Here is a 25,293-nt window from a genome sequence, read left to right as displayed (position 1 = left end):
CATGTCAAATCTATCAAGCCTCAAGCCTTTCTTGATCATGTAAGTACTTTGCTTGGTTGTACATTTCTTTCTAGCTTTATTTCATTTCCATTATGTTTGCCTAGTCTTGCTTTTCTACTTTCCTTTCCATTCCATGTCTTTCATCTTCATTTGGTATCAGAGCTAGGCTATCTTCCAAGAGGTTGAGGTAAGAGATTGAGGACATGAAGCCTCTCTCCCTCATTCCCCTTGGAGGAATGCCTTCTCCAATCCCATCTTGAGCTCAACCTCTCTTCCACCTTGAGCCTCACCATTGGAGAGCGTTGGTAGTCACTTCAGCCCATCACTTCAGCCAAGAGATCATCACTTCAGCCCGTGCTTCAGTTCGTGGGAATCAGCTCGCCATTCAATTCGTGGGATTCAGCTCGCCACTCAGCTCTTTAGCAGCTCGACACTCAGCTCTTCAGTTCGCCACTCAGCTCGCCATTCTCCCCGCCATTCTGCCTGCTATTTGATCGGCCCGCCATTATTCTCTGCCCGCTACTCTTCTGCTGGCCATTATTCTCTGCCTGCTACTATTCTGCCCGCCATCTACAATTGCTCCTCCTCTGCTCCATTGTGCCCAATATCTCCTCTTCTACAGATCCATTGTGCTGCCATCTGCTCCTCCTCTTCTACAACTTCATTCCGTCCATCACTCTCACTATCCTGCTTTCTCTCCTAGTTGTCATCTTCATGGGTTCGATTTCCACCAACTCTCTCCTTGTGGACAAATTCAAGGGACGGATTCCCAACATGGCAAACAAAAGTTCAACTTCTTCTCATGAAGGAGAATGTTTGGGATGCCATCGAAGATGATGAAGCGCTTGAGGCATCAACGGAGCCTCAAATACGCAAGCTTTGGAAGCAACACAATTCTAGGGCCATCACAATCATCGGGCTTTGCCTAGATGATTCATTGATTCATCGATTCATCATACTGACTTCAAGTCCAAGGCTAAGGAGATTTGGGCACGCCTCGAGAATATATTTGGTAACAAGATCACCAACTCTAAGGTTTTTTTGAAAATGCAATTTTATAAGTTGAAAATTGAAGAATTTGATACCTTGAGTGCACATATAGCAAAAATTCAGTCTTTAGTTCAACAACTCTCCAACTTGAAGTGTTGCCCGGATGACGAGGATGAAATGGCTGTCCTCATGACAAGTATGGAAGGGATTTCTCGCTTTGAGAATGCCCTTGAAGTACTTCGCATTGCATCAACTACCTTTGAAGATATGGTATCTCTTCTTCTTGAAAAGGATCGCTGCAACAAAGAATCTCCATCCTACTCAGCGGATACTACACATGCTCTTGCCTCCACCAGCAAATGGAGACCTAGGCCATCGACTCCACCAGCACGAGGAAAGCCATTCAAGCCGTTCAAGTGCACATATTGCAACAAGCTTGGTCATACGGAGGACAAGTGCTACCAGAAGCTTGCTCAACAACAATCGAAGGATCATGCCAGTTGGGTGGCTTCTGCCACTAGTGATGATGCAGACAAAGATGACCATCCGACACAGGATCATCCTCTTACTGCCTGTCTCCAACATCTAGAGGATGATGGAGATCATGATTTTGCTTTCTAAGCATGATGTACAGGGTACTCTGCCCTGGGGTGTTTCCAAAAAATGAATGCAATAAATCATGTGTCTGTAGTCAATAAAGGTACTCTACCTTGGATAGTCCTCCTAAAATGATGTATTTCTTTTCTATTTTTGGTGTGTGGCTCCATGTTCCTCATTAGTCTTTGAAGCCAGGAGGGGATGTATTGTGGGAGCTATGGTTTTTTGGCTTTGATAGATCTATTTGTTGGTGCATTGGTCTCCTAGACCTTTGAGTTGATCATGCATCCATGCATGATGAGCCTCTGAGCCATGCTAGATGAGATTTCTATGTTATGCTCACTAGTCTCTGAGCCATGCTCACTTGCCTCTGAGATTGTGTGGGAGCTATGTCTAGTTCTAGACCGACATGTATAGTTTTCATAACTGTCATTATCATGACTTTAGTTCCATTCTTGTAGTCCCTCACCTTTCCTCCATGGGGGGGTGTTAGGAAATGGAGTCAATTTGAGTGACTTTTAGTGTGTCCTAGAGTAATACTATACTACTTTATATCCTAGAGTGCCACGTGTCACTATGGGACTTATCCCATATACATTTAACACTTAGAGTGTGTGTGCCTATCCTATAAAGGCATTGTACTTTCTCATGTCAAATCTATCGATCCTCTAGTCTTTCTTGATCATGTAAGTACTTTGCTTGGTTGTACATTTCTTTCTAGCTTTATTTCATTTCCATTATGTTTGCCTAGTCTTGCTTTTCTACTTTCCTTTCCATTTCATGTCTTGCATCTTCACCTTTGATCTTTTGTGACAACGAGTTGCATCGCCATTATCCTGTCTTTCATGCTCGCATGAAACATATTGAAAATCACTATCATCATGTGCAGGATTGTATTCAGGATGGCTGTAATCTTACATATTGTTCTACTGAGGACAATATGGCAAATATCTTCACGAAAAGCCTGTCAGCACCTCTCTTCACACGTCATCGATATGGCTTGGGGATCAGAGATATTCAAACAATGTCAAGGGGGTTTGTAAAATGACATTGTTTTTCTTTTGTACTCCCATAGGTTGCTATATCTGCATGTGGATGAATTTATGCAACCATGGTACTTTAGGTACATCAGGTACTTCTGAGATAATTCCAGAGTACTTCAACCATATCATTGAGGGGGGGTTTATAGAGATATACAATGATATGGTGGTGTAGGATAGACTAGGACTTAGTCTATTCTATTTTGTGTGTTAGTGCTTGGGTACTATATATACCAAGTACTTGTACTTCATTTGGTTGAACATTTTAGTTGGAGTTCACTTGTGTTAACTTCTTGCTCTCTTGTGTTCACAATCCATCTTCATTCTTGTTCCTACAAAACATCATAATTCAAAGAACTTGAAATTTTAGAAAATAAATATATGCAATAACTGAATTACTAAGCAAGTGGAGATGTGTTTTGTAAAGAGAAGTGACATCCCCTCTGTCTTTTATTCTGTTGACCTCAACTGAAGTGCTGTCTCATAAGCATCAAGAATGTCAAGAAAGTCTTGAAACATGGAAATCCCTCGAACTTCAAGAGACATTTTTTTGTAACTTCATCGTGGAACCAAAAGTATCTCATTATCCTCCAATTCTAGTGGATTTTCATAGATCGGATTATGAGGAATATCCCCAACATAGGCTTTGATCGAACTAACATGGAATACGTTTTGTATCTTCTAATGTGATGGGAGATCCAACCAAAGTGAAACTTGATTTTCCTAAGCCTTTTGGATGGTTTTTCGGGTTGTGACATAAGCAGAGTCATAATCCTCTATGAAACTATTAGCGGCAAAGATATTATCATCAGTTTGCATTAATGCAATTGGTAGGGATTTGCATAGATGATTTGCAAAGCTTTTTTCCCGTTAGAATGACATCAGCAAGTCAAATGTTGTCAATTATTTAACACGCCAAAGAACAAATTCTTGTAAGAATAGGCAGAGAGAAAGTGCATGCAAGTGAGCCCAAATAAATTTCAAATAGTATCTTTCAACCTCAAAGGTTGTTTTGTCGCAACTATCAATGCAAATGTCAAGGTGGCTTTCAAACCATGGGCAGTTCCTTTTCTCTTTAAGCGAGTGGCTAGATATGTTGGCATGTGTGACCTCACAATGGTCTATGTAGCTTATGTAATGTGTTTTCAAAGATGGGGCCCAAACTAATGAGGAGATCATGATAGGCAGTTGCCTGCAGTAACTGGGAGGTACAACAGGCCCCCCCGCCCCCCCCCCCCGCCGCCCCCCACCCCCAACACACACACACACACACACACACATATATATATATAGAGAGAGAGAGACGGAGGGGGCACTGGGGGGGAGCACGCCTGGAAAATCCTTTAGAAGCTTCAAAAGCTAAGTACATCAATGCCATTGTCTCTAAAGATGGTGCGGTTTTCATAAATAAAGTGCTTTTGAAAGATGGGACAAAAGTTTGCAATTCTAGGACTCTTTATAGAAAGTAATGTCATACAAAGCATTGTTACATAGCAAAAGGATTTGAGATTACAATAGGTTTAGAACATGTGTGCATGTGTGTGTGTGTGTGTGTGAGGTTTTTCACCCCTAAAATGTGTGTGAGAAGGCAAAGTTTAATCTTTTTTTACATGGGTTTGATATTGGCCACTCTAGACTCTGTGGAAAGATAGAAACCACCGTGTCTTTAGAGAGCCTACTTGTTCCATGTACTACTATTTCCGGATGTCGCTCAGGAAATCCTTCTATGATTGCCTGTCTGTTCGTTAGATAAATTACACTGTGTACTTGTCTTACAATGAAATTTTCTGCTCTTTTATTTTATGGTATCCACTTTGGGGACAGCCTCTTGTAATATAAAAAAACATGGATTTTACCCCAAATTTTTTTTTTGTGTGTGTGTGTCACACAGAGAGAGAGAGAGAGAGAGAGATCACATCTTTTGCTTTGGGCAGGTATTTAGCCAGCCTGTATTTGCATGTTTGGAATATTGGATGTCAGGTTTATTTCCAAAGAGCCAGTTCATTCATAAAGAATACAAACTAAATCTGCCAGCAGCATATGGGATAATTACTATCAACTTGTTTAGAGAGCCTACTTGTTCCATGTACTACTATTTCCGGATGTCGCTTAGGAAATCCTTCTATGATTGCCTGTCTGTTCGTCAGATAAATTACACTGTGTACTTGTCTTACAATGAAATTTTCTGCTCTTTTGTTTTATGGTATCCACTTTGGGGACAGCCTTTTGTAATATAAAAAAACATGGATTTCACCCCAAATTTTTTTTTTTGTGTGTCACAGAGAGAGAGAGAGAGAGAGAGAGAGAGAGAGAGAGAGAGAGAGAGATCACATCTTTTGCTTTGGGCAGGTATTTAGCCAGCCTGTATTTGCATGTTTGGAATATTGGATGTCAGGTTTATTTCCAAAGAGCCAGTTCATTCATAAAGAATACAAACTAAATCTGCCAGCCTATGGGATAATTACTATCAACTTGTTCAGATTGGTATGGAGGACAACTTTCGTGATTTTCACGACTGTTGTTGCAATGACTCTCCCCTTTTTCAATGGCATAATGGGAATCCTCGGAGCTTCAGCATTCTGGCCTTTGACAGTTTACTTTCCCATTGAAATGTACATAGCTCAAAAGAAAATCAAGCGCTGGACAACTTGGTGGATTATAATGCAATCCATCAGTACAATTTTTCTATTGGTTTCCCTAGCAGCTCTTGCAGCGTCGATTGAGGGTGTTGTGGAGAATTTGAAGTTCTTTGTACCATTCAAGACACAGTACTAAAATGTAGCAGTTTTGGACACTTGTTTTAGTATTAATCCAACGTCTTATTATGCCAATGGCCCTTGACAAAGGGAGATGAATTTCTAAGAGATGAGTTTGCATACATTGTATGTCTATTCCCCACGTTGGCTTGTTGAATAGGTTGTTTAGAGAGACAAGCTTTTTGAAAAAACTGTCCCATCAAATCTCCATCAAAAGTATATTTCTGATCCATCTCTTGTGAGTCTCATGTCTTAACAAGCTGGAAACTTTCGATCTTTTTTGGAGTCATTTTTCTAAATATTTTGCTATTGTTAAAACAATCTCACCTTCTCCTTCTCGGGGCATATGGGGCACAAGCAAGTACATGTCTATGGTCTCTCTCTCTTTCTCTCTCTGTCTCTCTCTGTCTCTCTCTGTCTCTCTAACAAGAATGCTACTAAAACTTGAGACTAGCATTCAGGTCCTTAAATTGTTCCATAGTAACTTGACTTGCCTCCTCGAGCTCTTCTTCATCTTCCTAATCCGACGTCTTCCATCTCGTGACCAATCATGGGTTGTGAGTAGCAACGTTCTCATTTTATCCTTTTGCTTGAATTTATGGTGTCAATATAAAACCCACTCAACCAGGTTTACTTTTTTATTGGGCCTTGGCTCAATACTCTATCGACATGACTCAAGTTGCCATGATTAGGCTTTTCCTTATACATTAGGAAAAAAGGGAGCTCATTTTGGGGCCTTTTACGGTTTGGAAAAATAAGCTCTCAACCAATCAATAGAGGGCCAACGTAACGTTGGAAATTCACAAAAATAAGAGAAAATAGAAAAAAGAAACAATACTTTATGTAGGTACAAGCGTGCTACATTAATGTGGAGATTGGTTTTTTATTCTCACAAGATCTTTGGACATGAAGATAGAATCTAGTCTGACATTTTATCTGACAAGGGCCTTCCCGCTTCCACCTTCCTTTGAACTTTGAAATGTTGTGCTGCCTTTCCTTCGAAAAGGTCTACCATTCTACACCACTGCCTCATTATGCAGCAGCCTCTTCTTTTCCAAAACTGCTCCCTTGATCCTGTTTGGCGTAGAGTAAGATGTTTCTTGTTAATTGTCTGTCTGCCCACTTTCTCTTTCTTGAAACTTCAATTTGTTATCTTGTTTACATTACTTTGCTATTGTTACAGATTCACAAGGTCTCCATGGTGAATAAAAACCATGGCCGTTCTTGTGGAAGATACTCTGTGGATGATAATGCTATGAAGGCAGAATTATACCACACATCCTTACCCTGTGGACCTGCTTCTTCTATTTCTTTGGTAGAGAATTCAAGTACAGTCAAAACGGAAGAAACTTGGGAAAGGTTTAGTGTTTCGAAAGGAGCATGGGTGCTCATGCAACCTAGCAAAAGAAAAAGACCCCAGACAAAAAACATTTTCTTGGCATCATGGAAGGGAAGAGTACGAGATTTTAAAATCACCAGAGGGAAGATATCGGTGAAAGAAGTTTTGATTCAGCATGTGTACATGCATAAAGAACTTGTCTTGCGAGACTATCCAAATGATCTTCCGCAACACAGGCCTAATTGTATATTTTTCTATTGTGATTTTTTTCTTTACGAGGTGTATGGATTTTTAAGATGAAGCTTTCTTTCTTTGCTTATTGACATTCTTGTGTTGTTTTATTTCAGATTTATACCCTTCATCGTATGAGACATGGCAAAACATCGATTGTATTCTGGGATTTATAGATGTTTTGCATGGATCGATAGGAGAACAACAATACCAAGGTCGATGTGCAATAGAGCTAGCTCAATTGGGTATATTTTTTACTGATCATTTTTATCAGTTGCTGGACAATGCTAATACACATGATGTGTTAAGGAAACAAGACCTTCCAGCATGGAATTCAGCGGATTGGCCTCACCCATATTTTAGTGTTACAGAGGCATATAGGGCCAAGCTTTTCAAAGAAGTACAGAAAGCTCTAAGGCCCAATATTGCCACAAGGATAATAAAAATTTCTTTATGCATGCCTCTCATAGTTTTTGTGGACTTGTTTAATACCTTTCCAGTGAAGGTTTCAAAAACAATGTTCACAGTTAAAGCAACAAGTTCGGCATGCATGCCAGAATTTTTGGATAAAGGTTGGGATAAGAAGACATGTAGTTTAGTGTTTTGTGAGGTTGTTCAACCTTCTATGCAACTGAAGTACATGGTTGCATTACAAAATTTTATTTTTTCTTTTTATTATAAGCGCAATCAAATGCTAGGCACAAAACTAGTCCCAATGAATCAAGATGAAGATTCTTTTGGTGTAGAAAATAAACTTCTTGATATTGATGTTGTTGAGAATGGTAATGTGCTAGTCAATATCTCATTAAGAGAATGTTGCTCCCTAGCTCAATTGCGCAATGACATTCTGTTTGAGACAGAAGGTTCTATTTCAAAGGACTTTTTATTTATCTACAACAATAAAAAGGTACACCATCTGATTTATCCTAGTCTCATTAAGCACTGCTATTAGTTTACTTTACCCTATTGATTCATATTGCTTTTTTGCAGGTGCTCAAAAGAAGAGAGAGTTCAATAAAATGCAAAGATATTGAAAATTTGAAAATTGAGATAACACAGACTCCATAAACAAAGGTATTGTATTCAATAAAGTAAAATTTTGTACAGAAGTGTTTAATTATACATGTAGAACATATTCTTGACAACCATTTTCTATTTATCTATAACTTGATCCAGAGGCTACTCTACATGGTCCAAGCTCTTCGTATCATCATTTTTTGGAGAATCTGTTTTCAACTGCTCCATCCTGTCCTGTACAGTATCTTGGTACTGCTCCATTGTCTCCTCTACTGCCCTGGAGCATCTGTTTGCTGCTAGTCCATCTTCTCCTCAACAACATCAGCAGCAGGTCCTTGTTCATGTGGCTTCTCCTCATCAGCACTAGGTCCTTGTTCCTATGGCATCACATCAGCTTCATTTGTGTCATCAAGGTGTATGACACCTTCTCGGACTTTAGAGCTCTCACCCAACTCGACAGTAGCTGGTACAATATGTTTGGGGGAGGCATAGCTCAAAAACTTCCAAATTGTATCAGCTCTGAAATTATATACATAGTTTGAGCTGAAGCTATCTTCTCTCATCTGCAATGGCATATGATGATTTAGAACACTTTGTACCACTATCAATTATCTTGAAGCTAAATGAAAATTATTTTTTCTTACAAGGTCTGGCTGTCTCATCTCAAAATAGCTTGAAAGTAGATATTTGTCACTGATCAACACTCTCCATTCGCAGCTACTTGAATCATCTTGTTGTGGTGTCTGTACAGTTGGAAAGATATGTTAGAAACTGTTAACATCTGAACAAAACAAAATTATTCAATAAGTTTAAAGGCATAGCATGAAATAGACATTAGTAGAGGGAACGACTTTTTACCTCTAGATTTATTGGCTCTATTGAATCCAAAAGAGAGACATTAGGAGGACAGTGATCCAATGCATCTAGAAGCCTTCTAATACAACTGCAATACATATAATTTAGTTAGTATGAAATCAAAATAATGAAGTTTGAAGTTAAAAAAAGCACACACACCACTTATAATTTCAGCTCTCTGTGTGTGTTTTTAAGAGAGTTGAATATAAAGCATTGCTTCTGCTGGATGTCAATAGAAACAAAACTCCAGTGATCACTACGTAAGGAAAAAAGCATTAAGAAATCAAAGGCTACAAGAGTTCTCAATCTTAAAGAAGAATCCCAAAAGAAGCAGTCACCCACATACCTGTTATGGTATGGAAGTAGCAAAACATCGATAACTTCAAAATTGCAGTGTCTGAATCAGTTGGAAATACCGATGGGAGTTCCCTTTGCATCTCTTAACTTAGAAGAAATGGCAGGATCAATAATATGAACTGTATGCTGTACAGAGTGGTAAAGTCAGCTTCTCATCATGCTGCATGGGACCAAAAAATAATTAGGGTAGAGTATAAAGGAGATACAAGGAGGATTATTTTATAAACAAATGTAAAATAATAGACACTTACTAGAGCATTACAAGAATGATAGCATCTGAGCAACACTCATTCTTATGAGCCAATGCTGCCAAGCATGGTTTTGTTAAGTCGAAATCATTCACTGAAGTTTCATCCTCAATATGGACAACTATATTAGGGCCCAACTCCTGCAACCTTCTTTGTATCTGCAGCTCCCTCTTTCCAGTCTCCACATCTATAACAGATTTTGATTCTTTTATTTACTACTTCAGTGACTCCTCATAAGCAGCCTTCCCTCTGGTGTTCTTTGAGTGGGTTACTTCAACAACCTTAACCTCATCTACCTTCGACTTCCTTGTAGGTGGAATTAATAATATGTCTCTCATCTTTATGTCCTGCCATTCCACAGGATGAACAAGCTTGTGATACCTCCATCTCACTCTGGACAAAGTGTTAAAGTCTTTGGCCATCAGAGTCACCCTGTGAGCATGGGCTGCTATCAGCATTGCATCTTCAAAATATTTTTCCAAGTAATCCTCTGCCATTTTCTGTAAGAAAAGAATGGCAGTCCTGTTCCACCTAAACCCAAGGTGCCAACTATCACATATGTCTTTCACCAGTCTTTGAAAAGGTGCCTTGGGGATTGCAAAGCCTATAGCTTTCTGTTGCTTCCTGATCTCCCTTAGCACACTTGCACCATGTTTCAATCTCTTGGCCTTTTGCTGGAGCAGGCTCATTGGCTTACCCTTCTTGCCATGTGTACCTCTTCCCTTTGGAGGCACACTAAATTTCTTGGTACCTGCCACAACTGTTGTTGCTGCAAGCCCTGGCCCTTTGCCAACTTTCCTTACAGTTCACTTGGTTCTTGCCATCACTCTGACAAACTGCATATAAAGCAATGCAAAGAGATTACAGCCATGGAGAACATGGTATGAGACAAAAAGACAATGACAGGGGTGGATGAAGCAACATTGACAATTTTGCAATAAAACGCGATATGGACAGTTTGAAATTCCTAACAGCTCGAAATTGCATTTTCCTGTAAATACTTGAAGTGACATGCTGGTGCATTCCTACGGTGATTTCTCTATCTTTACAACTAAATACAATATGAATTGAGTCTATGCAAGGAGAGTACAGCCATCGACAACTATGAAAGTCACAAAACCAGAATGACAGGGGTGGATGAAGCAACAGTTCAATATTTGCAACAAAACGCGATTTTGGCTGTTTGAAATTCCTAAAGCCTTCTCCTCGCATTTTTTTGCAAATTCATGAGGCAGCATGCTGGAATATGCTTTTAGTCATTTCAAGGTGTTTGCATGTCCATGCAGGATGGATTGAGTCTATGGAAGGCAAGAAGTGTGCAGAGACTGAAGGAAGAACCCATAAGTACAGTTTTACCCTCACATGCAATTATCACACTTGAAGATCTGCATTCCTACAGTGATTTCTCCGTCTTTACAACTAAATAGAATATGGATTGAGTCTATGCAAGGAGAGTACATTCATGACACAAAACCACAATGACAGGGGTGGATGAAGCAACAGTTCAATATTTGCAACAAAACGCGATTTCGGCTGTTTGAAATTCCTAAAGCCTTCTCCTCGCATTTTCTTGCAAATTCATGAGGCAGCATGCTGGAACATGCCTTCAGTCATTTCAATGTGTTTGCATATCCATGCAGGATGGATTGTTTCTATGGAAGGCAAGAAGATTATAGAGACTGAGGGAAGAACCCATAAATAATGAACTGAAAGCTATCTGTGGGTGTGCTATGCTGCTGATGAGTACCCTGTGCTGGGGATGAACCTGTGCTATTGGTCAGGATGCTGATGTTGCAGAGTAGGGAGGTAGGGAGGCAAGAGAGCTGAGACTGAAGGGCCGAGACAGAATAGAATAAACAGGAGGGAAAAGATTAGCGCAAAATACAAACAAGGCAGGATTAGTGCAAAATACAAACAAGGCAGCTACTAAATCCCACACGTGTGGAATGGAGTCGTTTTTCACACGTGTCGATGGGACCCAGATCTCTTGGAGTTTGAAACGTGGCACATGTGAAAGGGACACTTTTTGCCTTGGAACTTGTGCCATTCATGATTTCATAATCAATTCCATAACCACTCTTCCCTCCCCTGCCTCCCAATCTTTCATCCCTACCAGCACCCTCCCATCATCCTTTTCCTTCCCTCTCGGATCCCTTCCTACCAATCACACTCCATGCAAGGAGAGTCTAGCCATGGACAACTTAGAAAGACATGAAACCAGAATAACAGGGGTGGATGAAGCAATAGTTCAATATTTGCAACAAAACACGATTTCGGCTGTTTGAAATTCCTAAAGCCTTCTCCTCGCATTTTTCTACAAATTCATGAGGCAGCATGCTGGAACATGCCTTCAGTCATTTCAATGTGTTTCCAAGTTCATGCAGGATGGATTGACTCTATGAAAGGCAAGAAAAGTGCATAGACTAAAGAAGTTTTATCCTTAAATGCAATTGTCACACATTAAGATTTGCAATTATTGTTAAATCTATAGAGATGATCAATCTCTCACTCAATTAGCACAATTCAAAAGTCTTCCTGCTTGTGGTTGCAGTGGAAAAACCTTAGGAATGCCTATAATCTTTATCCTAATATCCAAGGTACATCACATCCTACAACCATGTGTGTTATACTATTAAACAAGAAGATCAGGATATAAAGAGTCCTACAGACCTGGAAGCTATATGTGGGTGTGCTGTGCTGCTGATGAGTACCCTGTGCTGGGGATGAACCTGTGCTGCTAGTCAGGGTGCTGATGGTGCAGAGTACGGAGGTAGGGAGGCAAGAGAGCTGAGACGGGAGGGCCGACACATGAGAGATTAAACAGGAGGAAAAAGATTAGTGCAAAATACAAACAAGGCAGATGCTAAATCCCACACGTGTGAAATGGAGTCATTTTTTCACACGTGTGGGTGGGACCCAGATCTCTTGGAATTTGAAACTTGGCACATGTGAAAGGGACACTTTTTGCCTTGGAACTTGTGCCATTCATGATTTCATAATCAGTTCCACAACCACTCTTCCCTCCCCTGCCTCCCAATCTTTCATTCCTGCTAGCACCCTCCCATCATCCTTTTTCTTCCCTCTCTAATCCCTTCCTACCCAGCACACTACTCCATCCAGACTGCAACTTGCCTAAAGAAACCTGCCTGAAGACTACTACCACTACCAGATCTCCAGGTTACCAAGGCTACAGTTCAAGTTTGGGAAAGAGCAGGAGATTCACCAATGCAACTCCAACAGCATGGAAAAGGAAAAGAAAGGTCAGAATTCTAGATTCTTTTCAATGTTTTTTGACATATATTTCTTCTATCCATAGAATTCTTGATGTCCAAATATCTTCACTCAGCTCCACCCTTCTTATTACATATTCAATTTATACTGTCCAAGAATCTGGTAGATCACCCTAGAATTTGGTTGGAGATGGATATGAATAGAACCTAGAAGTTTGCAACAAAATGCGAGGAGAAAATAAACTTGCAATCCTTTGTTGATAGTTTATCTCCAAAAAGATTACAACTTGAAGCTCAAAATGTGGCACAAAGGGTTGATTAGGTACAAGGGGATTCCTTAGTCGAAACATTACCGACTATAGCCAAGCCCTAGAAACGTTTGTAGTGAGGTTCAGAAGAAATCATTCACGATGAGCTTATCCATAGGAATTAATAAGCAGATGCACCAAATCTCCCCCCAAGCTTGTGGATCATCCCACCCTTGGAAGAATGTCACCCTTTCAATTACCTCCGATGCAACAAGTAGCTTGGATCACCGCACAATGAGTAGAATTGGAATCAAAGCCCTCCCAATGTATCACTAGTTCTTCACCTTGAACCATCCACGGTGTATCATCCCACTCATCGTCTCCTTGAGCAATGCATTGTACAATCAGTTGTTGAAGATCGACATGAAGATCAAGAAAGAGATCTTGGCAATTGGTAGCCATAATGAGCAGAGGACCAAGCACCAAATTATTGAACTCGTCGAGAAGTGACATAAATATCCACCCTCCTCGTGTGGCGTGCATCCAAGGAATGAACTTGAAAAAGTTCAAAATCTACGATCTAGTATGAGACATGAATAGAGCACATGAAATGAAGTACTTTTGCTTTTTACAGCAAGAGGAATTTCCCTACTGTTAGAGAGTTATAGTTCATGAGATTTCAACATAAGCAATATCATTACACTTTCATCACTTCCTATTTCATGGCCCATTGGTAAGTCTTTCTTTTGTGAATGGGGAGGTCTTGGGTTCAATTCCCACTCCTTAATAAAAGAAGAGGAGAGGAGAAGAGAAGAGAAAGAGAAGGAGAAGAGAGAATGGAATAGGGGGGGGCGCGAGGTCTATCGCAGGATAGTCATGTCAGATAATTTAAAACAAGGTGAGCTGCAAGCGGATTCGGACAACTTCCGAACCTCACCAAAAAAGAGCAGTTTGCAGCAACTTTTAATGGTAAGGCAATGATTTGGCTTATGCAATATGGTGTAGCTCATTTTGCCTCTTATGATGAATTGAAAACTGCATTTTTAAGCCATTTTTGTAAAGAAAAAGCTCTAGAAGACATACTCAAGAAGCTTCAAAATATGCAGCAAAAACATCTCTTAGTTGAAGACTATGCACAAATGTTCAAAAATTTGAATAGAAGGTTGAAAAACAATCAACAACCCACTGATGAGTAGTTAGCAGATTATTTCTGTAAGGGACTAAACAAAGAATTACGGACATTAGTAGCTGGCAGAGATCAGCTTGGAGGAGTAAACAACATGGTTGATGTGGCACAAAGAGCAAAAAGAAGACTAGGCATGAAGTCAAGGTCTAAAAAACAAAAGAAGAAAAGGCATTCCAACTCTGACACAGATTGTGAAATAGAGACAGACACTAATGCAGAAGAAGAGGAAAGTGATGATACAAATGATTACACATCAGATGATGAGAGTGAAGAGGAAGAAACCTCAAAGAAAAAGAAAAAATAGAGCGAGACCAAAGAGAAATAAAAAGGCAAGAAAAAATCAGATAAGCTCTCTAAGTTAGAAGAAATGATTAAGGAGCAATTGGAAACTTTAAAAACACCCCCACCCCCACTTAAAGTTGCTTGTGCATTTTGTAGGAAGGATAATCATGAGAAAGAGAGATACTGGTATAATCCAAATTATAGGGGGAGAGTCCCTCCTCATGTGCAAAATTCAAACAATCAAGCCCCACCCATGGCAGCTAATCAGATTGCAATAGGTAGGCAAGGAGAACAAAGATTCAATAATGCACCAAGCAGACCCAATCAGCAAAATTGGGGAAATCAACAGGGACAAAACCAAGATCAAGCATGCACAGGCTATGGCATGGAAGGCCACATACAAGGTCCTCCATGTGAACTTTGGTGCAAGAATAGAGGAGAAAGAGGAATCCCCATAATCGATTATAATGCAAGAGGTAACCAAAATCAATAGCAGTAGCAACCACCATTAGGTGTTCATATGGTATACTTGGATCCTATAAATAAGGATTACAATCAACAAAATCAAAGACATCAGGGTAATATACATGCACTAGCTCTGACCAAATCTAAAGGTACAAAGCCCATGCCCGATTGTGGAGATGCACCAAGAATGATGGCAAAGCCAATGAACTGGCCTCAGTCAAGCACGTCTGAAATAAATCTCTATAGCAAGTGCTTGCGAGTAACGCAATAACAGAAGCAAGATCATCATAGCTCCAACACAAGGGTAAGGCTAAGCTCAACCTCAAACAACTCTAAACATAGTTCGACAACCTTCTGACAAAAATTGTTCGACTTCAAACTACATATAATAAACTTCAATAAAGCAACATCCAACAACTTAACAAGGTTCCAGATACGCACACAACAAGAAAAGCTTCTTCCAACACAAGATATATTCCCAAAGAAAAAAGTGAGTTGCTAGAGGGAACTAGCTCAGACTCATCAAAATAGAAAAATAGAGGTGACAAGGTCAAGCTGACGGAAATCAAAGAGGAGCAAGCCGTTCTAATTGCAGACACCCCATTGAAAAACAGCAATCAGATGCAAGAAAAGGCCAAATATGAACATGAATACCCCACACTCTTCTTTAAAGAGCTTTTGAATTCCAAAGTTTTAGATAACATTGGATCAACTTCTGAATCTTGTTCCAATATTCAAGGATCAATTATGTCAGAATTTGCATTTTACAAACATTCCTCAAACAAAAAATCATCCATAGAGTGATGATGAAGAGGAAACACCCGACATTTACACATCTAGCATTGAAGATGTGGATAATTTAGTCCCACTCATAGATGTGGATTATAAAAGGAAAAGGATACCAGAAGTATTTATAGCTAGAGGATCAGGAGTAAACATCCTCTCTGAGGATCTATTTAAGAAATTTTATTGCAATGAACTTGCACCAGCACCATTTCAGGTCAGAATGGCTGACCAAAGAAGAATACAACCTCTTGGAATACCAAGAGGACAGGAAATTACCATTATGGGACTATCCTTGACAGTCACATTTGTAGTACTCAAAATGGAGGAAAGAGATTGTGCCTATTCCATGTTATTGGGAAGGCCATGGCTGAGAGCTGCCAAAGTAAAACAAGACAGGGGATTAGAGAGGATAACGATCAGGAAGGCAAAAAGAAGTTTAAAATCTCTCTTCAAAGAGAAGCTTTCCAAAACAAGTTCAGCCACTACAAGGAGAAGGCATCAACATGATAGTTGAATTTGAGGAAGATGAGGAGGAAATTTTCCTTAGTATACATGCTCAAATCAACAAACACAAGAGCCCCCATTGTAAAATGGAACACGATCACGGAGGAAAATTCTATCAACCACAAGATGATAAACGACAATCATGCCCACCTAGATGACACCCTACAAGAAGACAATCAGAAAACAGTTGCACAGGCCATCCTAAAAGTTGAAACTTAATTTGAGGAGCATATGCAAAAGAGTGCCAGAGTCTGACAAAATGACTTGGAAGAGATGAACCTTGGAGAGCCTAACAACCCCAAGATAGTTTGATAAGTGCAAGTCTTCCTCCACCTTTCAAAAGACTTATTAACAAAATATAAAGACGTCTTTGATTGGCATTATACTAATATGAAGGAAGTAGACCCTAAGTTCTGTCAACACATGATCAACTTAAAGCAAGATTATTCCTTAGTGGTACAAGGAAGATACAGAATGAACCCCAACTATGCAAAACAAGTCAAAGAGAAAATTGATAAGTTGTTGAGAGTTGGTTTTATATATCCTCTCACCCATGTTACATGGCTTTCACCTATTGTCATTGTGCCCAAAAAGAAAGGAAAACTCAAAATATGTGGGGACTACAAAAAGCTCAATGTTGCCACCATTACTGACCCTTTTCCTCTACCATTTTGTGATTCCTTTGCTAGATGCTGGTCGCAAGTCATGAACTCTATAGTTTTCTTGATGGTTTCAATGGCTACAACTAGATAAGAATGGCACCTAAGGATAAAGACAAAGCAGCATTTGTCACTGAATGGGGAGTACGTGCTTCTAATGTCATGACCTTTGGTCTTAAGAATGCTCCGTCAACCTTTCAAAAGTACTCTCAGAAGGTATTTGCTGAGTATCTTACATCTTTTATGAAAATCTTCCTTGATTTTTCAGTATTTGGGAAAAGAGTGGAACATTTACAACACTTGAGTTTATGTTTTGCAAAGTGTAGAATGGCTCATCTAAGCTTAAACCCAACCAAATGTGCTTTTTGGACATTCGATACTTTTGGAGGAGGGAGATTGTTTATATACCTGAAATCTAATGCTTTAGAATTCACCATATGGCTAGGATTTCAAAATGTGGAGAAATCCTCTAATGCTAGCCAAGTAAAGAAGCAAATTGCATTGAGACAAGAATCTAGCATGAAATCATTCAAGATATAGGGAAGAATGAGGCCTTTCTTGCAACATTTACTCTATTACTAGAAACTTTTCCACTAAACTAGTATAATCTCTAGAAGAATAGAGTTGCATATACAAGAGGAGCTAAATGGAATGATCATATGCATGTTATTGCAAAAAATGCTTGATGCCTTAGTTGAAAATATAGCTCTCTTACAACCTCTTGCATTAATAATGAGACCGTTCACATAAGAAAATGCTTGTATATGGGAGTGTGACTCCCTGAAGTAAATTACTAGATGGCTTAGGGAACATACACCTAGGATTATCATGTATTCAAAACTCATATTAGATGGCTACCTCACCACTCTTCACCCCAAAATTGAAGGTAAGACTTTGGAAGGAAATCTTGCCTAGAATTATGGTGTATCCAATACTCGTATGACTACCTCACCACTCTTCGCCTCAAAATTGAAGGCAACACTTTGGGAGTAAGGGAGTAAGTCTTCCTCCACATATATTCGCAAGACTTTAGACGAGGCACTTGGACTTTGGATTCATTTTCAAGGGTAGGCATCTCTTCACTTGTTTATATTTTGGCAAATCTCTCTCCCACTACTTTTCTTACCCTATTCCCTTTCATCAATCAAGGGAAAGTTTCCATGTCACTCTAGCATGCACTTTCCCCAAATATGCACATCATAATATTCTCTTCTCATCATGCATACTTATGAGGGACTAGAAAACTTACTAAAGGCAAAAGAATCACACTTCAAAATTTCAAGGGAAGGAATCTCTTCACTCGTTTGTCCTTTGGAGGATGCCTCTCCCAATACTTTTCTTACCCTAACCCCTTTTATCAATCAAGGGCAAGTTTTCAAGAGAATCTAGCATAACCTTTTCCAAATAAGCACATCAAAATATCTTTTTATCATCATGCATACTTATGAGGGGCTAGAAAACTTACTAACAGCAAAAGAATCATGCACCAAAATAAATCAACACTTCAGAGCATTTCTTGCTCCGAAGACAAAAGAAAAATACCCTCATACAATTCAATTGCCAACTCATTCATAGACAATTCATCCTCTACATAAACAAAAGAGCCCAAGAGCTCTCAAAGAATCAAGCTCAAACCATTCAATAGTATCTTCTATGACAAAATCGGTGTTGAAGCAAAGGATAAGTTTTAAATAAGTGAGTATAAGTACTCGTGAGCACTGCCTCCAATTAGTTCTATCAAAGGAAAACAATTATCCAAATGAATGAATGATTAATTTGCAACACTTGTGATGAAAGCCCATAATGAAAACCTATGTAGGAAAGTTCGAATGATTTGTAAACTAAGAGAGAGAGAGAGAGAGAGAGAGAGAGAGAGAGAGAGGTTCGAATGATTTGCAAACTCTGTGTGTGTGTGTGTGTGTGCGTGTGTGTGTGTGTGTGTGTGTGTGTGTGAGAGAGAGAGAGAGAGAGAGAGAGAGAGAGAGAGAGAGAGAGAGAGAGAGAAGAGAGAGAGAGAGAGAGAGAGAGAGAGAGAGAGAGAGAGAGAGAGAGAGAGTTCTTAAAAAAGAAAGTATGTGTGAGTGAGTGTGAGAGAGAGAAAGAACCAAAATAGAAGGAGGCTACTTGGCAAAAAATGACGTGGGACACTTTTAAGAATGTGTAACAATAGCTCAATGCTCACAAATGACATAAAAAAGGAGACTCCGGAGGGGAATCACATTTTACCTTCCCTAACCACAAAACCCTTACATTGCCACCCTTAATAAAGGCCTCCAAACTAGGCCCCCCTTTCTTAGTGTATCTCTAAATATTACCTTGCTTAGAATGTAGACTCGATAGTTTTCTTTTCATCAATTTGAAAGAAGCAAAGGAACTTCAATGCCCTTGGTTACTTACATTCATCCCTAGTTTATTAGATGTCATTGGTGCATATCTACCACCTTAGTCCTCATGCACCAATAATAAATAAGACAATTGGAGAATTTCAGCCAACAAAAGGAGCTTCAAGTCCTCTTGGATGAACCCACCAACCAGTGTGTAATTTCCATTTAAGGGTTCCAAGCGGTGCGCTGGCGCACCGCTCCAAACCAGAGAACCACTATAGAATAGGTGACAATTTGCCCCCTTAGGGATCATTTCTGCAGCACGGCAACTGTTTGTGTCTCTTGTAGCTTTCTCTTGTTTGGGGAGAGAACATCCCGTCCATGGGGACCAGCTCTTAGGCAAAGAAACACAACAAGATAAATCATCAACATACATGGCATCTAGAATGCAAGATACATGTCTCCCGAGACAAACCTCATGACATAAGGACGAACAACAGAATCTTTTCTAGGACATACCCATCATATAAAACCCGTCATAACAACTTTCAAATACAGAACACCGTTGCAAATAGACGTTGAAATTTCCCAAATTATCTCTGTAATAGGTGAACAGAACATAATAGATTGCTAAAATGTTCTTGATACAATTCTTCACAGTTCAAGGCATATGTGAATATACAGCACCAAACAATAACAAGGTCGAGCACGATGACACAGAAGTATTTCTAATTCTCATAGGGCTGCCATAAGCTCTGTACACATATCCATAAACGACGAACACACAAAACACAGAAACTTCTTCAGACCTAGTGCGACTGCGCTCTTCAAAACCGACAGCTTCTGTCCACCTCGCAGTCGAAGGACCAGGTGAAGGGTGGATTCTTTCTGAATATTATAGTCTGCAAGAGTTCGCCCATCTTCGAGCTGCTTCCCAGCAAATATAAGTCTCTGCTGATCAGGGGGAATACCCTCCTTGTCCTGAATCTTCGTTTTGACGTTGTCAATCGTGTCTGAACTCTCCACCTCCAGAGTGATAGTCTTACCAGTGAGAGTCTTCACGAAAATCTGCATGCCACCTCTCAAACGAAGCACAGAGTGGATTCCTTCTGAATGTTGTAATCGGCCAAGGTATGACCGTCTTCCAACTGCTTGCCTGCAAAAATCAACCGCTGCTAATCTTGAGGAATCCCCTCCTTGTCTTGAATCTTGGTCTTGACATTATCGATCGTGTCAGAATTTTCACCTTCGAGGGTTATGGTCTTCCCCGTCAGCGTCTTCACAAAGATCTGCATACCACCTCATAGCCGCAGACCGAGATGAAGGGTGGATTCCTTCTGAATTTTGTAGTCAGCGAGGGTTCGGCCGTCCTCCAGCTGCAAAGATAAGCCGCTGCTGGTTCGGAGGAATTCCTTCCTTGTCCTGAATCTTCGTCTTAACATTATCGATGGTATCAGAGCTCTCAACTTCCAGGGTGATGGTCTAACCGGTCAAGGTCTTGACAAAGATCTGCATGCCACCTCTGAGGTGCAAGACGAGGTGGATGGTGGACTCCTTCTGGATGTTGTAGTGCTCGAGGGTGCGGCCATCTTCGAGCTGTTTACCGGCGAAGATCAAGCGTGCTGGTCGGGGGATACCTTCTTTGTCCTAGATTTTGGATTTGAGATATTCTCTCCGGTTGTGAAGATGACCACACTTAGATGCATGCTTGGACTAGTGGCAGCAGAGGATATGGAGATGCAGATGGATGTCAAGACAACTTTCTTGCATGGGGATTTGCATGAGGAAATTTACATGGTGCAGCAGGAAGGCTTTGAAGAAAAGGGCAAAGAGCATTTAGTTTGCAAGCTGAAGAAGAGTCTCTATGGTCTTAAGCAAGTGCCTAGAGAATAGTATCAGAAGTTTGATGCTTTCATTTGGTCCCAGGGTTTTAGAAGGAGTGAAATTGATCACTGCCTCTATACTAAAAGGGCTAAGGATAATAGCCTGATACTCCTGACACTATATATGGATGATATGCTATTGGCTAGCAAGAATACTTATGAGCTAGATGCATTAAAGGCCAAGTTGCATGAGGCCTTTGATATGAAGGATTTGGGACTTGTAGGTCATATTCTTGGTATGTGCATCACGCGTGATCGGAGTAGGAAACTCTTTTGGCTTTCACAAAAAGAGTATGTTACAAAAGTATTGCAGCGTTTCAATATGGAGGGGGGGAAGGCAGTGAGTACTCCATTGCCTCCATATGTGAAACTAAGTCATACAAATAGTCCCAAATGAGATGAGGAAAGGGCCATGATGGCCAAGTTTCCTTATGCATCAGCAGTTGGGAGTCTTATGTATGCTATGATAGCTACTAGACTAGACATTGCATTTGCAGTGGGAGTTGTTAGCCGGTATATGGCTAATCTAGGAAAGAGGCATTGGGAGGCAGTTAAGTGCATCATGAGGTACATGAAGGGTACCAAGGAGATGTGCATCTACTTTGGTAGAGGAGACATGCATGTACTTGGGTACATGGATTCAGACTATGCAAGGCATGTGGATAGTAGGAGATCCACTTCTGGTTATGTATTCACCTTTGCAGGTGGTGCAGTGTTGTGGATGTCTCGTGCACGGAAGTGCACTGCTTTGTCTACCACAAAGGCTGAGTATGTTGCAACCACAGAGGGTTGCAAGGAGGCTATATGGCTTGATTAGCTAGTGGGAGATTTGGGGATTCATACAAGTGTACCGACATTGCATAGTGATTCCATGAGTACTATTCAGCTAGCATGGAATCCGGTCTTTCATGCAATGACCAAACACATTGAGGTCAGGTACCATTTCATCAGGGAGGTACTTGAGGACAAGCGCATAGAGCTTGTCAAGGCTCATATAGATGATAACCCTGTAGATATGCTGACGAAGAGTCTACCTAGTGAGCAGTTTGAGTATTATCGTGTATTGATGGGCATTGGATAGTATGCTCACTAGTTGTTCTCCCTTAAAGGCACATTGTCCTTTAAGTGGGAGGTTGTGCGGGTTAAAGGTCACTGTGCCTTTACCCCAGTTATGTACAATACTCAAACACATATATAAATGAATGAAAAAGAAGATTAGGGTGGTTCTGCACCCACCAAAACTTGTGTGGCTCTCTGTTTCTCTCTCTCCCTCTTCCGTTCTTGCTTCCGTTGAGAGCACTCTCAACTATCTACTTCAAAATCCAAATTAGTGTTGAGATCTACAAACACATTCAACCCACTACTACTTGTGCTACTCATGTGCTCATTGAAATCAACATCACCAATGGTAGGGTTGTCCTCACGGGTAATGGCCTCAATATCTATATCTCCTATCTCATGATCATCCTCCTCTCTCATATCATGGTCATCATTGCCTCCATGGCCATGATCATTCTCCATATGCTCCATATTAGTAAATGTACTATACATCACTTTGGAACATGGTGTAATAGGTATGACATGCCACCATCTATTATTATCCCCACCATTGGTTGATAGACAAGCGAATTCAAACACAAATACAATCATGTTATTTTCCTTGCATCGAAGGTATCAAATATTTAAAAGTGAGTATTTTTATATGTGTGTACAATACCTATTCACATTGTTGTGGTAGTACTAGTGTGTCCTTACTTTGTCGAAACTTTGTGGAGTTAATAGTTACAAGCCACTTGCACTACACCAAGAAAAAATCAATTAAATAAGCAATCTAAATTATTGAAAGCTCCTAACTTATGCATAACATTCTATATACCGACCTTGCTCATGCATCCCCTAGCATACTCCCATTCTTTCATTGTGATATGCATCCCCTCGTCTCTCTCTACTCTCTCCATTTCGTCAAGTAGCCAATCCACATAAATATCCTTTGGAAATGCTCTTAGATGCTGAGGGTATGGCACATGAGATACGTGGTGTGTACAAAAGAGGGTCCTTTCTCCTTGTCTTCTCGTCTTTGCATCCTCGTATCTTGTCACCCATCTTTTCATGACATCATTATTAAGCATGCAATAGAGGTTGATATTATTAAGCCACTCAGTGTCTATTACTTTGCTACATCCTTTCCCTTGAGGCACAATAGAGATCATCCTTAGGTCTTCATCATCTCTCCATAGTCGTGGGAGAGAGCTATCCACATCAACAAGAAACTCAGAAATATATACAAGTGACTCTTATATCAACCAACCCTTGGCCATGCTACCTTTGGGTCTTGCATTTTGTCTCACAAAACCCTTCAAGGTCTTCATGAAGTACTCAAGGAAGAACAACCATCGTGCATGTACAATACCGTATATAGCAATCTCATCCACCAAATGCACTAAGAGGTGTAGTTGGCTTGTGAGAATAGAACATGGAAATATCTCCTCCACTAACATAACTCGAGCATTCTCAAGCATGGTGGGATCTATTTCCTTTGAGCTCACATACCTAGAAATGAAAAAGTATGTAATATTAGCAATATGAACACCTTGCATCATGTACAGTACCTTACAAGCTCACCCATCTTGTAAATACAATCCTTCACATCCTTCGATGCACTGCGAGAAATGCTAGTAGGTAGTATGAACTGAACACACTTGGAATGGTTGATTAGTTGCTTCCACGCAGGAGTGTCTATGGGAGTTCTCCACTTGCCATCGGTTGATCGATGGGAGGAATGCCATGACATGAGCTCTCCAATGGATTTGCACTTGAACATATGTTGGATGCGAGAGATTATGGGAAAATGTCACAGAACCTTATGAGGCACATCCAAAGTTTTGAGATTTGCTCTATATCTTACCTCTCCACAAGTAGGACACTCTCTTGCATCCTTATGTGTTCCATGAAACAGAACGCAATCATTGACACATGCATGGATGTACTTGTAATCTAATTCTCCAAGAGAGGTCACATGTTGCCTTGCCATATCTCCTGAGGTTGGTAATTTATTCTCCCTTGGAAGCATTTTACACAATAGCCTGCATGTGAAGACCTTAAACGAGAAAATCATTCGAGTAATTGACCCACTAGCATAATTCACCCTCGGGGGGGGTCACTATGTATAAACCCTCTATATCACGTGCGTTCAAGGTCTATTTCTAAAATCCCTTATCTGTAAATTCTTCACTAAGAAAATATACCCTTTTTCTGTACAAATCTATAACTTTTTTCCAAAATTGTTTAAATACTCCCTTATGTAAATTAACTTCTGTAAAATTTATGTTGAAGATTCTTCCCGTATAGTATTTCACAATACACCAGTCACACCCTACCCTGCCTATGTGTGCTTTGTGGATGTATCTTCACCTGATTTTTAGTTCAAGCTACCTCTTTCCACTGTTTGCCAATAGATAAGCCTCATTTCGTCTCTCTCTTTTCCATTTTCCAAGCATGGCTGACATTCCCATGTTCTGTGGATGGGTTGAAGAAAATCCAAATGAGTATCTTGTGGCCTTCAAGTGCCATTGTGTTTCTCTCCACTTTCTTACTGAAGATAGATGGATGTTGGTTCTTCCCACATTTCTAGAGGGTTTGGCTCAAGTGGGGTATGAGAAGCAGGCCAAAGACGTTCTCCAAAGTTGGCCACGGCTTACAGCATCTATGATCAAGTATTTCGGCAAAGAAGAGGAGCCGGAGAATGTGTAGCTGCAGGTGGCAAACTTGAAGCAATTAGAAGGTGAGACGGCACGTCGATATGAAGATCGAGGGGCCGTGCTCCTAGACCATTTAATTGCCACGCAAGAGGACAACGTCGGATTTTAAGCTGGAATGACTCAACATGTGCTGAGCTACCTTGTAGTAGGAGCAAATGATGAGTTCCACCTCAAGCTTAAATGGGAGAATCCAGAGACCATGGTGCTAGCACAAGAGATTGCTCAAAAGTTTGATAAAGTTTAGTTTGACCCTGCTTCAAAGAAGACGGTTGTCCTTCCGCAATCCCCTCAATTCTTGCAACAACAACCTGGGGGGTCCAACTCAGGGGCATACACCCACCCCTCATCAAGGATGTATCCACCGCCTCCACCTCAAATGTATGGTCCTCCCTTAGATGCTTACCCTCAACAAGGTGTATATCCTCACTCTTCGTCGAGAAGATTTTCCCCCATGAGCCCCCCTCCTTCGTACCCCCCGGCCCCTCCTGCTAAAGAACTTGGAGTCAATGACCTAGCCAAGGCCCTGAATGATCTATGG

The 25,293-nt window shown here is 40.4% G+C and overlaps 2 protein-coding genes across 3 annotated transcripts in view; one reads left to right on the top strand and one right to left on the bottom strand.

The window, feature by feature from the left end:
• Positions 1-5,586, top strand: part of LOC147885579 (amino acid permease 3-like) — a 59,106-nt gene extending 53,520 nt beyond the window's left edge. Inside the window, exons 7-8 of one of the 2 annotated variants that reach the window (XM_087396576.1) lie at positions 4,562-4,713; positions 4,977-5,215. In XM_087396576.1, the coding sequence (XP_087252702.1) occupies positions 4,562-4,713; positions 4,977-5,067 (243 nt within the window). In that variant the 3' untranslated portion in view covers positions 5,068-5,215. Of the gene's footprint in view, positions 1-4,561; positions 4,714-4,976 lie in introns of both variants that reach the window. The other variant, XM_087396577.1, reaches the window with a different exon arrangement.
• A 14,263-nt stretch (positions 5,587-19,849) lies between these two features.
• Positions 19,850-20,678, bottom strand: LOC147885578 (ubiquitin). The gene has a single exon (XM_087396151.1). The coding sequence runs from the start codon at positions 20,186-20,188 to the stop codon at positions 19,850-19,852; it is 339 nt and encodes a 112-aa protein (XP_087252277.1). The 5' UTR covers positions 20,189-20,678.
• Between the last annotated feature and the right edge of the window lie 4,615 nt (positions 20,679-25,293).

Source organism: Dipteris shenzhenensis, chromosome 25 (genome assembly GCF_047967505.1).
Source record: "Dipteris shenzhenensis isolate YYH24624 ecotype China chromosome 25, Dip_SZ_1.0, whole genome shotgun sequence".
Classification (NCBI taxonomy): domain Eukaryota; kingdom Viridiplantae; phylum Streptophyta; class Polypodiopsida; order Gleicheniales; family Dipteridaceae; genus Dipteris; species Dipteris shenzhenensis.
This window is presented reverse-complemented; position numbering and strand designations above follow the sequence as displayed.

What these genes read in the sequence shown, in the direction of transcription:
- LOC147885578 (XM_087396151.1), bottom strand. Translation starts at nt 20,188, where the DNA reads ATGCAGATTTTCGTGAAGACTCTCACTGGTAAGACTATCACTCTGGAG.